We start from the raw sequence: 15,072 nt of genomic DNA, 5'->3' as shown, positions 1-15,072 counted from the left end.
GTGAATGTTTTGTGTGTTTCGACCTGTCCCCAAATGAATATAGTTGGTTCAGAGTTTGTTTTGATATTTCAACCTGCATATGCTTATCGTGTCTGGTGTGAATGGACAAAATCAACATGCGTGCGCGCGGTCTAGTCCACATGTAAGTCCTGTTATTGTGAAGTGGAAACGTCTAGGAGCAACAATGGCTCAGACACAAAGTGGTAGGCCACACAAGCTCACAGAACGAGACCGCAGAGTCCTGATGCGCGTAGCCCTTTTAAATCTGTCCTCTGTTTTAAGCACTAACAACCGAGTTTCAAACTGCCTCTGGAAGCAACGTCAGCACAATAAAATGTTCATCAGGACCGTCATGAAGTGGGTTTCCATGGCCGAGCAGCCGCACACAATCCTAAGATCTCCATGTGCAATGAAAAGAGTTGACTGGAGTGGTGTAAAGCTCTCCACAATTGGCCTTTGGAGCAGTGGAAACGCGTTCTCTGGAGCGATTAATAATGCTTCACCATCTGGTGGTTCGACGGATGAATCTGGGTTTGGTGGATGCCAGGAGAACGCTACAAGCCCCAATGCATAGCGCCAACTGTAAAGTTTGGTGGAGGAGGAATAATGGTCTGGGGCTGTTTTTGATGTTTTGGGCTAGGCCCCATAATTCCAGTGAAGGGAAATGTTAACGCTTCAGCATACAAAAACATTCTAGACAATTCTGTGCTTCCAACTTTGTGGGAACAGTTTGGGGGAGACCCTTTCCCTTTTCAGCATGACAATGCTCCTGTGCACAAATCGAGGTCCATACAGAAATGGTTTGGCGAGATCGGTGTGGAAGAACTTGACAGCCTGCACAGAGCCCTGACCTCAACCCCATCGAACACCTTTGGGATGAATTGGAACGCTAACTGGCTGCCAGGCCTAATCGCCCAACATCAGTGCCCGACCTCACTAATGCTCTTGTGGCTGATTGGAAGCAAGTCCAGCAGCAATGTTCCAACATCTAGTGGAAAGCCTTCCCAGAAGAGTGGAGGCTGTTGTGGCAGCAAAGGGGGGACCAACTCCATGTTAATGCCCATGATTTTGGAATGAGATGTTCGACGAGTAGCTGTGCACATACTGTTGGACAGCTGCTCTGATAAGAAAGAGTATGAGTGAATAGTTCGACCATAATGGTTCTCAAATAGCTCGTACGTTATTTTACATAATCGTGGTTGCTGGTGTGAAAGTCTAAATGAGTGTGTATGTATCTTGGCAGGAGTTCTTTCAGGACGGCAGCAAGCCTGAGAACGTTGGCGTCTATAACCTCTCCAAGGGGGTCAACCGCTTCTGTCTCTCCAAGCCTGGTGGGAGAAACTCCTCTTCTTTTCACTTGTCTTCGATTCTCTTCAATATCCTTACTGAAAGACCTCTTTGGAAAATAAAATGTGTCTTTATGAGACTAACCTAGGGTAATATAGGTTACTGGTAGATACATGAGTAAAATAAATAAATGTGTATATAATGCTTATTAATCATCTAATCTTGCCTTTGCCAGGTGTGTACAAAGTGACTCCTCGATCTTGCCACCAATTCGAACAGGACTATTATACCTACGACACGTAAGGGTGTTCTATTGGGTCCATTTCTATGTTTTCCTTTTACATAGCCCCACCAAAGTGAATGACTCTACTTGTCTAAATGTCTCCTTCAGGTCAGCCCCCACTATCCTGACCCTGACTGCAGTGAGACATCACATGACTGGCCTAATCACCACTGATAAGATCCTGGATGTCACGGTCACCATCAAGTTAGTCCCTGTCATCTCCAAAAAGTTGGAGATTTACATGCATTTCCAGAATTAGCGTTTAAGCATGAAATTACTCGATTGTTTTTCTAAATATGACAACAACAACAAAAAAGATTATCACGGTGTTCCTCCTGTAGGTCGTCCATAGTTTAACCTAAACACTGTTTGTGTCTTCCATCAGATCCTCCATAGAGTCTGAGCCAGCTCTGGTCCTAGGCCCTCTGAGAAGCCTGGAGGAGCAGAGACAGGAGCAGCAGCTGCAGGAGATCGAGCTGCGGCGCCAGGAGAGGGAGAGACGTGCCCAAGAGGCTGAGGATGGAGGTGACAGCCAGCCCCCCATCCAAGAGAGAGCTGATGAGCTCACCAGCCCCTTTCACTACGAATTTTCTTACTGGGCCAGGGCTGGGGAGAGGATCACTGTGACTCCCTCCTCCAAGGAGCTGCTCTTCTATCCGCCGGAGATTGAGGCTACTATCACTGGAGGTCGGAGTTCACTTCCTTGTTATCCTCTTCTTTTGTGTTATGTTATTGTGTGTGTGTTTTTGGTCTGTGGTGTCTGTCTGCATATCTTTCTGTGTGGTGTGTATTGGAAATTATAACCAAAGGGGAAAGAGACTAGATTCTTCAAACAACAATTATATTTAATAAGATTTGCAGAAAATGGATCAGTCAACAATCCGCACAACAGTGCAGAGTTAAAAGCTCTCCGCTTTTATAGAAAGTACAACCTCTTGTCTACATGGCAGTTTAGCAGATGTGTGTAAACAGGGGCGGAACATAATGTGTACAAGGCGATTGGTTTGTCTTTGCAGATTTTAAGATGGCTCGAGGTTGCTAGCTCGAGGGCTCAACCGTCTAACTGCATTCATCACAGCTCACAGATAGTAAAAACACGAGATGTCTCACATGCTGGGGTCACACCCAAACGGATCTTCGCTATATGGGGCGGCAGGGTAGCCTAGTGGTTGGAGCGTTGGACTAGTAACCGGAAGGTTGCAAGTTCAAACCCCCAAGCTGACAAGGTACAAATCTGTTGTTCTGCCCCTGAAAAGGCAGTTAACCCGCTGTTCCTAGGCTGTCATTGAAAATAAGAATTTGTTCTTAACTGACTTGCCTAGTTAAATAAAGGTGTAAAAAAAAAAATAAAATACGCCCAGTCTTGTGACTGAGTCACACAAAGACACATTTGTATCAGGTTAGAAGAAAATGACACTTAAGAGAATTGTCTCTTGCTATATGTTAAGTAGTATCACACGGGATAGCATAACTCATTTAGTAATTTTCTGTCTCTACATTTATATATGGTAACTCCTATTCTCTGCCCCTACCAGCACCCATCCACAGAGATCTGTCTAGGGCGTATGGTGGACATCACCGGCCATGAAGCTCTGTCTGTGTCCAGTGGTAATCTATATGCCTTCTCTTATTCTGTCCCCTTCTCACAGAGTCTTGTCCAGGGCGTGTGGTGGACATTGCGGGGCGCGCTGGTCTGTTCCTGGAGGGCCAAGTGACTCCAGAACTGCAGGGGGTGGAGATCTCCATCACCGAGAGAGGAGCCAAGGCCCCCCTCATCACGGTCGCCACCAATGAGAACGGGGCTTACAGGTATACATGGCTATCCCCTAACCACAACCTCGGTCACTGCTGTGTTAGCCGTAAGGCTAGCATGGCCTACTCATCCTTGCCCTAGGCATCAGGCAAAACATCTTGCAAGCTGGGGTTTCTTGTTCAAATCATGCTCTTGTTGTTTTTTTTAACAATACATTTGACCACTTTGCGTCTTAATCTAGTCACTTGAAATGTCTACCATGTTACATATTTGTTGCTTTAGATTAGCTTCAGGCAGGTTTTCTCATGGTGTTTGGTAAATGCTCCTTGATTGTGACATTTGTCGGAAACGTACAGTAATACAAGTCAATCTAAATGACTCTCTAATGGTTGTTTCTCCCTCCCCAGTGTTGGCCCCCTGCACAGTGACCGTCACTATGACGTCAGTGCCAGTAAGGAGGGCTTCATCCTCAGCACTGTAGAGGGAACCCAGGGAGACTTCAAGGCTTTTGCGCTGGCTGGAGTCACCTTCAAGGTACAGAACACATACTACTAGCGAGCTCAGTGGAAAGAACAGGCCATTTATTAGCCTTTGTCTTGTTGGCAAAACAGTTTTTTGTTGAATTAGTAACATTATCCCTCCTTCGGTAGGGTGATGGTTGTTTAATAAATACTTGATGAGTCTGTTCTGCGAATGTATTGCCATTAAACAGTGTTCTTTTGGAATTTTGCCTTGGTGTCGAACTGCAACTTAAATATAGTTTTTGCTGCGGCAGTGTTTGTATAGTCTTATACAGTGTGTTCATTGTAATATCTCCTATCTTTCTCTGTGTGTCGAAGATCAAGTCAGAGGATGGTCACGCTCTGTCTGGAGTCCTGCTGTCTCTCAGTGGAGGATCGTTCAGATCCAACCTGCTCACCCAGGACACTGGTGTCCTCACCTTCAACAACTTGGTAAGGACCTTGATGTTGACTGAACTCAACACCTACTTCATCCCTGTATTATCCTCCTCCTGAATGATTGACTATTAAACACACCGGGCTACTAGGTTGAAGTCTATATTCTGTGTGATGTGAACTGGTGCTAATTTGGATTGGTGCAGCAACACTGCAGGTGGCATTGATTGATTGCATCTCATCTGTTCTTCCTTTCTATCCCTCCATCCCTCCCCTCAGAGCCCAGGGCAGTACTACTTCAAGCCCATGATGAAGGAGTTCAGGTTTGAGCCAGCCTCTCAGATGATCACCGTCGAGGAGGGACAGAACCTCAGCATCGACATCACCGGATTCAAAACCGCATACAGGTACTAGAAACGGGCCAATCAAATCGATCTTTATCTATGTAGCACTTTTCATAGAAAGTGAGTGAAACCCAATGAGCTTTAAAGTAACTTCAAAAATGTAGTAAACAAGGCAGAATGATGTTCAATTCCCCCCCAGCCATCACTAGCCACTTCTATGTATTGTAACAAATCTTATTCAGGCGTGTTCTTGCTGACTTACTTGACAAGGAGCTTAACAGTCCCATCTCCAAATGGCGGTGTGTGTAATTATTTGTCTGTCCTATCGATCCCCAAAATGGCTGGTTTACTGCTTCCTATCTAGCTGCTACGGGGCAGTTCAGTCCCTGAGTGGAGATGCTGAGAGGGATGTGTCAGTGGAGGCAGTGGGACAGGCAGAGTGTAGTATCTACAGCGAGGACACAGTCACTGACGAGGAGGGACGCTTCAGGCTCAGGGGCCTGCTGGTGAGTCGGGCCTTTTTGAGTCTTCATAAGGGCTACATAAAGCAGTTATAAAGCCTGTATACAAGCACATAAAGTAGTTATGAAGCTGACGTAACGATACAACACATTTGTAAGAGTAGTGTTTGTGCAGAATGAGTCATTACGTTTGATACCCCCAAACACTGCTTTTGCAATTGCTAATAGCTCAGCTATTATTTTTGCGTTGCTAACTTTGAGCTTCTCTCACAGCCTGGCTGTAGATACCTGATCCAGCTGAGAGCACAGGGCAACGACCACATCGAGAGAGCCCTGCCTCAGCACCGCTCCATAGAGGTTGGGAGCACCGACATCGTGGGAGTCAACATCATCGCCTTCAGGCAGATCAACCAGTTTGACCTGAGTGGGAACATCATCACCTCATCAGAACACCTGCCCACCCTCTCTGTAAGATCCCCTCACTACAATACCCATAACCTCATCAGAACACCTGCCCACCCTCTCTGTAAGATCCCCTCACTACAATACCCATAACCTCATCAGAACACCTGCCCACCCTCTCTGTAAGATCCCCTCACTACAATACCCATAAAACCTCACCAGAACACCTGCCCACCCTCTCTGTAAGATCCCCTCACTACAATACCCATAACCTCATCAGAACACCTGCCCACCCTCTCTGTAAGATCCCCTCACTACAATACCCATAAAACCTCACCAGAACACCTGCCCACCCTCTCTGTAAGTTCCCCTCACTACAATACCCATAAAACCTCACCAGAACACCTGCCCACCCTCTCTGTAAGATCCCTCACTACAATACCCATAAAACCTCACCAGAACACCTGCCCACCCTCTCTGTAAGATCCCCTCACTACAATACCCATAAAACCTCATCAGAACACCTGCCCACCCTCTCTGTAAGATCCCTTCACTACAATACCCGTAACCTCACCAGAACACCTGCCCACCCTCTCTGTAAGATCCCCTCACTACAATACCCATAAAACCTCACCAGAACACCTGCCCACCCTCTCTGTAAGATCCCCTCACTACAATACCCATAACCTCATCAGAACACCTGCCCACCCTCTGTAAGATCCCCTCACTACAATACCCATAAAACCTCACCAGAACACCTGCCCACCCTCTCTGTAAGTTCCCCTCACTACAATACCCATAAAACCTCACCAGAACACCTGCCCACCCTCTCTGTAAGATCCCCTCACTACAATACCCATAAAACCTCACCAGAACACCTGCCCACCCTCTCTGTAAGATCCCCTCACTACAATACCCATAAAACCTCATCAGAACACCTGCCCACCCTCTCTGTAAGATCCCTTCACTACAATACCCGTAACCTCACCAGAACACCTGCCCACCCTCTCTGTAAGATCCCCTCACTACAATACCCATAAAACCTCACCAGAACACCTGCCCACCCTCTCTGTAAGATCCCGTCACTACAATACCCATAAAACCTCATCAGAACACCTGCCCACCCTCTCTGTAAGATCCCCTCCCTACAATACCCATAAAACCTCATCAGAACACCTGCCCACCCTCTCTGTAAGATCCCGTCACTACAATACCCATAAAACCTCATCAGAACACCTGCCCACCCTCTCTGTAAGATCCCCTCCCTACAATACCCATAAAACCTCACCAGAACACCTGCCCACCCTCTCTGTAAGATCCCGTCACTACAATACCCATAAAACCTCATCAGAACACCTGCCCACCCTCTCTGTAAGATCCCTTCACTACAATACCTGTAAAACCTCATCAGAACACCTGCCCACCCTCTCTGTAAGATCCCCTCACTACAATACCTGTAAAACCTCACCAGAACACCTGCCCACCCTCTCTGTAAGATCCCCTCACTACAATACCTGTAAAACCTCACCAGAACACCTGCCCACCCTCTCTGTAAGATCCCGTCACTACAATACCCATAAAACCTCATCAGAACACCTGCCCACCCTCTCTGTAAGATCCCCTAACTACAATACCTGTAAAACCTCACCAGAACACCTGCCCACCCTCTCTGTAAGATCCCGTCACTACAATACCTGTAAAACCTCACCAGAACACCTGCCCACCCTCTCTGTAAGATCCCCTCACTACAATACCTGTAAAACCTCACCAGAACACCTGCCCACCCTCTCTGTAAGATCCCTTCACTACAATACCTGTAAACCTCACCAGAACACCTGCCCACCCTCTCTGTAAGATCCCCTCACTACAATACCTGTAAAACCTCACCAGAACACCTGCCCACCCTCTCTGTAAGATCCCCTCACTACAATACCTGTAAAACCTCACCAGAACACCTGCCCACCCTCTCTGTAAGATCCCCTCACTACAATACCTGTAAAACCTCACCAGAACACCTGCCCACCCTCTCTGTAAGATTCCCTAACTACAATACCTGTAAAACCTCACCAGAACACCTGCCCACCCTCTCTGTAAGATCCCGTCACTACAATACCCATAAAACCTCACCAGAACACCTGCCCACCCTCTCTGTAAGATCCCCTCACTACAATACCCATAAAACCTCATCAGAACACCTGCCCACCCTCTCTGTAAGATCCCCTCACTACAATACCTGTAAAACCTCATCAGAACACCTGCCCACCCTCTCTGTAAGATCCCCTCACTACAATACCTGTAAAACCTCACCAGAACACCTGCCCACCCTCTCTGTAAGATTCCCTAACTACAATACCTGTAAAACCTCACCAGAACACCTGCCCACCCTCTCTGTAAGATCCCGTCACTACAATACCCGTAAGAGGACTAATGCTAAAACGAGTTATATCCATCTAGAGTCCTCTATTTAATTCTGTGGCTCCATATAATTGTATTTCTCCTCCTGTCCCGTGCAGGTGAAGCTGTATAAGAGTGACAACCTTGACAACCCCATCAACAGTGTGTCTTTGGGACAGTCCCTCTTCTTTCACTTCCCGCCTCTGGACAGGGATGGAGAGGTATGGACGTGCTATTAGTATGTAAGGTGGTATAAGGCGGGCTAGAAATGTGTGTAGCTGATAGCCAAGGAAGCATCATTACTGCCTTCCTAAGACCTGAAGCACTGCTGTACCCAACCCAGAAATGTCTCTTCTGGGTCAGTAATATTACTTAAATCAAATCATAACTTATTTAAGTTGTATTTAACAAAATCGTAATACACTTCCCAGAAACGAAAAAGAATCTAAATAATATCAATATTTTATCAATTAAAGCAGAAGACAACAGAGAAATCGAGAACAAAATGAATCTGTTTATTTTGGGATTGTCAGTTTAACAATGCACAACATATAGAAATACATTTTCTTAATTAAGTTTTCAGGATATAACAGTCAATAGTAAAGGTCTTCACTCTCTGAAAATTCACTATATATATTTTTTTCTTAGAGTAACACCAGATCAGATTTCAGCATGTGACACATTTATCTACACTGTAGATAAATGGGTGTGGTGGGGTTCCGGCCCCACGGAACCCACCACCTAAGCCCCATTTTGATCCAGAAAAAAATAACTGTTAATTACTTACATTGCCATCTGTAGTATAGAAGTCAAACTTAACTACTGAGTCTTTACAAACCAATCACAAGCATATTATGGCTTAACTATACTGAACTAAATATAACATGTAAAGTGTTGGTCCCGTGTTTCATGACCTGAAGTAATAGAGAACCCAAAATGTTCCCATACGCACAAATAGCTTATTTAGTTCAATTTTTTTGCACAACTGTATTTCTATCCCTGTTGGTGAACATTTCTCCCTTTGCCAAGATAATCCATCCACCTGACAGGTGCGGCATATCAAGAAGTTGATTAAACAGCATGATAATTAGAGAGAAAAATGAAGGAAGAAGTGTGCACTTTACATGTTGAAGTAGACACTGGTGTTATGGTATTAATAAACCACTTTCTCACAAATCCCTAGATATTTCACGTCACACCCAAAGTCAATTCCATGCGTTTAGAGGAATATGTTGTACGCCTCCATACATCATACCACAGTCCCAACTTCTGAATCCGGTTCAGACCACCGCCGTTGTCAGTCCTGTGCCGTCAACCCGTTTCCAGGTCCCTTCCTTCTCTCCGTCAGTCAGACCGATCCAGATGCATTGGTCAAATACCTGTTCCTCTTGGCTGTTTACGATCACCAGGTCTGCTTTTCTCGCCAGACAGTCACGTCTGCTCTCATTCCAGGATGTCTGTTCGATCGTGATGTGGTAACAGCGGTCGGCTTTTATAAATGTATAAATGTCTCTCTCCCTCTGAAGGTTGGCTGTATAAATGTGATAGATAGATAGATGATCCCAGCCAGTAGGAGAAGACCCAGCAGCCCCAGACACGCTGTAGCAACAACAAAGGGTCTCCTCCATGAGCTCTCAGAACCTGAGAGTTCAGGTTGTGGTGTGCTCCCTGGGGTAGACACGTGTCAAGACACGTGTCTGGAGTTTCATAATTGCGCTGTCTATGGACCTCTTCATAGGCATTGGTGCCATTACCAAACAGGTCCTCTGAGTGTTCAGGCTGTGGTGTGTTCCAATGGGTCACTGCAAGTTCGGAGGCATGTCTGGAGTTTCATAGTAGGGCTGTTCGTAGACATTGTCATAGACGTCAGCTCCATTATCTTCATTGGTAAAAGTGGTCCGGGACATCTCCATGGTCTACCGCTGTCTCTGAGAGCTGTCAAGTGAGTATATGAAGATGTAAATTGAAAACAGGCTAGCTGTAACAATTTAAATATCAACTGTCTCAGCCCCAAGCAAATTTAGAGAGTTTCCCAAACTCCTGCTCCTTCCTTTTCACCTTTCTGCAGATGTGTACCCTCTGTTTACTCCCAAATATACATTACATCACCAAAAGTATGTGGACACCTTGTCAAACATCTCATTCCAAAATCATGAGCATTCATATGGAGTTGGTCCTCCCTTTGCTGCTATTACAGCCTCCACTCTTCTGGGAAGGCTTTCCACTAGATGTTGGAACATTGCTGCAGGGACTTACTTCCATTCAGCCACAAGCATTAGTGAGGTTGGGCGAATAGGCCTGGCTCGCAGTTGGAGTTCCAATTCATCCCAAAGGTTGATGTCAGGGCTCTGCAGGCCAGTCAAGTTCTTCCACACCGATCTCGACAAACAATTTCTGTATGGACCTCACTTTGTGCACGGGGGCATTGTCATGCTGAAACAAGAAAGGACCTTCCCCAAACTGTTGCCACAAATTTGAAAAGCACAGAATCGTCTAGAATGTCATTGTATGCTGTGGCGTTAAGATTTCCCTTCACTGAAATTAAGGGGCCTAGCTCAAAACAAGAAACAGCCCCAGACTATTATTCCTCCACCAAACGTTAGTTGGCACTATGCATTGGGGCAGGTAGTGTTCTCTTGGCATCCGCCAAACCCAGATTCATCTGTCGTACTGCCAGATGGTGAAGCACGATTCATCACTCCAGAGAACGCGTTTCCCCTGCTCCAGAGTCCAATTGTGGCGAGCTTTACACCACTCCAGCCGACGCTCGGCATTGGGCATGGAGATCTTAGGATTGTGTGCGGCTGCTCGGCCATGGAAACCCATTTCATGGCGCTCCCGACGAACAGTTATTGTGCTGACTTGGCGGTCCTGTTCTGTAGACTTGTGTAGCCTACCACTTTGTGGCTGAGCCGTTGTTGCTCCTAGCCATTTCCACTTCACAATAACAGCACTTACGGTTGTCCAGGGCAGCTCTTGCAGGGCAGAAAGTTGACGAACTGATTTGTTTGGAAATTAGCATTCTGTGATGGTGCCACGTTGAAAGTTACTGAGCTCTTCAGTAAGGCTATTCTACGGCCTATGTTTGTATATGGAGACGGCATGGCTCTGTACTCTATTTTATACGGGTGTGGCTGAAATAGCCGAATCCACAAATTTTGAAGGGGTGTATATGTGTATATATATATATATATTAGTCCAAACATGGGTCATATTCCATAACATTGATTTTACACCACAGACTACAGGTTGGGTATGCTTGACCAGTGAGGATGGGGAACGGCTGGGGCTCTCTTACTCTCTTAATTTCCTTTTTTTTAATCATTGATATCAGTTATTTTTGGCTTGCAATGCTTTTTGATTTGTTTTTGTTTACAGTGTTGATGTTTTTGCTCATTATGTATTTTTTCCCTCTAGTTTTTGGGGGGAGAAAAAAAATTCCATTTTACGACTCGTGAAAAATAACTACATTTATCTTTTTTTTAAATCAAATGTGATGCCACCTGAAAACTGTTATTGGCAGAGAGGTTTGAATCTCTCTTTATTGGTCCATTAACTTAAACTTCACCCATGTAAAACCTGCTGATTTAGAATGTCTTGTGTAAATTGTTCTTTCAACCAGAAACTAACTTTCAGAAAATTACACTGCTCACATCTGTCACACTTATACAGTGTTAGTTTCATCAGCTGTTGTACAGTAAATATGACAGAAAACACAGGAAAACGGGATTTTGACAGCACTGGGCCTTTTAATGGTTGCTATTCGCCTGATAATAGAAAGTAGTGTATAGGTTTATCCAGTGGTTCTGGGTCAGTGGAATTAACATTACAGAGGATGTTGTCATCACCATAAATATACTTTTTGTTGTGTGTCCTCTCCCCCAATACAGACCTATGTGTTGATGCTGCACTCCACACTGTCTCGCTCCCAGTACGACTTCTCTCTGCCCCAAGTCTCCTTCACCTCTACAGGCTACCATAAGCACATCACTTTGACCTTCAACCCCAATGTAAGTACACAGTACCTACTCCGCCAGGGCTGAATCCTCCGGCTAGAAGTTCTCCGCAGCCACACATCTAAGATCAGCTTGTCCTGTCCACATTCTAACCTTATCCATTATGTGGGAAAGCACAAAACAGAAACTTCATCCTAGTTCGGAAACAACTAATGTAATACATTTAGAATATTCTCATTACAGTGATAAAAAAAGAGCCTGCATTGTGTGTCTTCTGAATAATGAATGAGAACCCAATGTGATGTTCTCCATCACAGCGTAAAGTTCCTGACCAGGACGTAGCCCAGGGCTCCTACATAGCTCTACCCCTCACTCTACTGCTCCTGCTGGCAGCCTACAACCATGAGAAGGTACACTGCCTCCACTCCTATTGCATAGCCATGTATCATGTATCCAATGTACTGTAATTGAGTGGTCTGGTAAATGTTCAAGCAGACTTCCTATTGCCTTTGTATTATGGCATAAGTGTGTGTGTGTGTGTGTGTGTGTGTGTTTTTATTTATTTATATATATATATAACGCCCTGTCTCTCCCCAGGTGATCCCCCTGCTGCTGCAGCTGGTGAGCCGTCTGCAGGGGGTGCGTAGTCTGAGCCAGGCCGGTGGGGACAACGCTGCCCTGGACGAGGCCAAACGGCAGGCCAAGAGACAGAAGACCCGACGCACATGATCCACAGACCTAACATCGAGCATGTAAACTACCCCAACAGGAACCACAGACATGTTGTGTCTGAAATGGCACCCTGTTCCATGTATAGTGCACTACTTTTGACCAGAACCCTATGAGAGTAGTGCACTATGTAGGGGATAGGGACATTTCAGGGGCAGCCATACTGTACCATAGCTTACCGTACTATACCCATAGCCAACCAGGCTCTGGACTGATGTTACCAGCATGGGTTCTATGGAAGGGTCTATGGAAGACTGGCTGTGTTCTGTGGGACTCCTTTGTTTTATAGAACACTCATCAGAAATATTAAGAAGAATCCATTTTGTCAATATGTATATGAGCCATTGTTGCTTTTTTTTTTTACATTTGTAATGAATGAATTGAGGAAAGAAAAAAAAACACTATGAAGGTCTTATGGTCTTAATAAGGGAGGTGGTTATGTCTATGTTGGTTCCATGGGGATTTTGGGGTTCAGGGTCACGCTTTGTGGTAACAATGCATCATGAAAGCTTTATAACTCGTTATAAAAGTGACAAACTGTTCATGACCAGTAATTTACTATGACGTGCGGTGGCATTCATTTCAATCACGTCCAATTCAGCCAACTGTTCAAGTCACTGCATGTGTCATAAGGAGGGCCAGGAGGTTTTTTTCCTGACCAGATGTTGGCCTATAAATGGTTCCTGGTCAGATCACATGGTCTGAAAATAACCCTGGCCCTAGTATGGAATGGTTTGTCATAATGGTCCTGAATTGTTATGTAATGTTTCTATAATGGGACAGGCTGTGGTAGTTTGAAGCATGGTGGGTTTTATGTGTTGGTGTGTCCGTTTGCTCAGGGAGAGTGGGTGGGTTGAGGGTGGGGGAGGTCTAAGGGTTTGAAAGGGTTAGGGTTAATCATTACAGTAACAAGATAAGACATTAAGATTTCGGGTAGGGAGCTGTAGGGGTATAACTATGTTAGTGATAATTATTAATTTATTAACATTTTATCTGATGTGAGTGATGAGCAGTTTGGAAGCAAATTTATTTTACGGTGTGTTTGATTTTTTTGAGAAAATAAACGGTCTGATTTCAAAGTATGCAAGCTATCTGAAGGCAAAGGCAACCAGGTGTAAATGTATCAGACAAGTATCTACTACGTACAAGGAGATATTTTCTCAACAAATTTTGTGACGAATCCCAACTTTCACTTTAGAAGTCAAATCTTTACAGGTTTTCCCATTGACATCATTGCATGACTAAGGGAAAACTCACTTGTAAGTTTAGGATATGCAGTACAATGTTTGTCTTGACCTCACGTTGCCTTAAGCTAAAATAAAATATGTGATAATCGTAAATAATTACTGAAGAAAATGTAATTGGTTCATCCAAGTTTCTCCTCGTGTGGTAATATTAATGCTGAATGTGAAATGGAACCACCTGAACCAATCTCTTGTTGTACGCTATTCTCCTGTTCTTAGTTAGTTATGGACAATTTTTTAAAGAAAAAGATGAACAGGCCAATGGCTATTTACTGAGTTGAAACAAATTCCAATTAGGTTATGGTTGCCGGAGAGAGTCGGGTTGAAGAGTCTGATCTGTGTGAAATTAATAATAAATCAAATCTGACATGGGAAAATGTGCTCCTGTTTGGCTCAGTTGGTAGAGCTGTGTGCAACTGTCCTGGGTTCGATTCCCCCTGGAGCCATGCAACAAATGTATGTAGCTTTGGACAGAAACGACTGCTAACGGTTAGAGCGTTGGGCCACTAACCAAAAGGTCGCCTGGTCGAATACCCTAGCTGACAAGATGAAAAATCGGTCTGTGCCCTTAAGCAAGGTACTTAACCCTAATTTGCCTCAGGGGCGCCGTACTACTGTAGCTGACACTGTAAAACGACACATTTCACTGCACCTACCAAATTGTTGTATACCCTGAGTGTACAAAACATCAGGAACGTCTTCCTAATATTAAGTTGCACCCCTTTTTCCCTCAGAATAGCCCCAATGTTGTCGTAGCATGGACTCTACAAGGTGTCGAAAGTGTTCTACAGGGATGCTGGCCCATGTTGACTCCAATGCTTCCCACAGTTGTGTCAAGTTGGCTGGATATCTTTTGGGTGGTGGAACCATTCTTGATACACATGAGGAACAGTTGAGTGTGAAACCAGCTGCGTTGCTGTTCTTGACTCAAACCGGTAGCTTGGTACCTACCACCACACCCTGTTCAAAGGCACTTATCTTTTGTCTTACCCATTCACCCTCTGAATGGCACACATACGCAATCCATGTCTCGATTGTCTCAAGGCTTAAAATCCTGAATTAACCTGTTTCCTCTTTTACTACACTGATTGAAGTGGATTTAACAAGTGACATCAATAAGAGATCATAGCTTTCACCTGGTCAGTATGTCATGGAACGATGTTCCTAATGCTTGTACACTGTGTGTATATACGTTGTGTTGTGGTGGTGTTGTGTCATGACTATGTCTCCCGGGGGCAGTGTTGGGTAAGGAAACGATTGAATGATACAGTCAAGGCTTCTTTTCTACAATATGAGAATCATGTCCTACTCACTGTTTATCAT

At 44.8% G+C, this 15,072-nt stretch overlaps 1 protein-coding gene across 1 annotated transcript in view; it reads left to right on the top strand.

Moving 5' to 3' along the window:
- The window catches only part of LOC135536664 (BOS complex subunit NOMO1-like), a 36,810-nt gene extending 22,962 nt beyond the window's left edge, over positions 1-13,848 (top strand). The window contains 14 exon segments of the mRNA XM_064962921.1: positions 1,244-1,331; positions 1,523-1,586; positions 1,679-1,774; positions 1,956-2,257; positions 3,220-3,379; positions 3,731-3,857; positions 4,163-4,276; positions 4,499-4,626; positions 4,928-5,069; positions 5,298-5,492; positions 7,940-8,041; positions 11,711-11,830; positions 12,094-12,186; positions 12,374-13,848. Coding sequence (XP_064818993.1) covers positions 1,244-1,331; positions 1,523-1,586; positions 1,679-1,774; positions 1,956-2,257; positions 3,220-3,379; positions 3,731-3,857; positions 4,163-4,276; positions 4,499-4,626; positions 4,928-5,069; positions 5,298-5,492; positions 7,940-8,041; positions 11,711-11,830; positions 12,094-12,186; positions 12,374-12,505 — 1,863 coding nt within the window. The 3' untranslated portion in view covers positions 12,506-13,848.
- Positions 13,849-15,072: the final 1,224 nt, after the last annotated feature.

The sequence above is a fragment of the Oncorhynchus masou genome, chromosome 5 (assembly GCF_036934945.1).
Source record: "Oncorhynchus masou masou isolate Uvic2021 chromosome 5, UVic_Omas_1.1, whole genome shotgun sequence".
NCBI lineage: Eukaryota > Metazoa > Chordata > Actinopteri > Salmoniformes > Salmonidae > Oncorhynchus > Oncorhynchus masou.
Note: the sequence above shows the minus strand (reverse complement) of the source record. Positions and strands in the feature narration are given on the sequence as shown.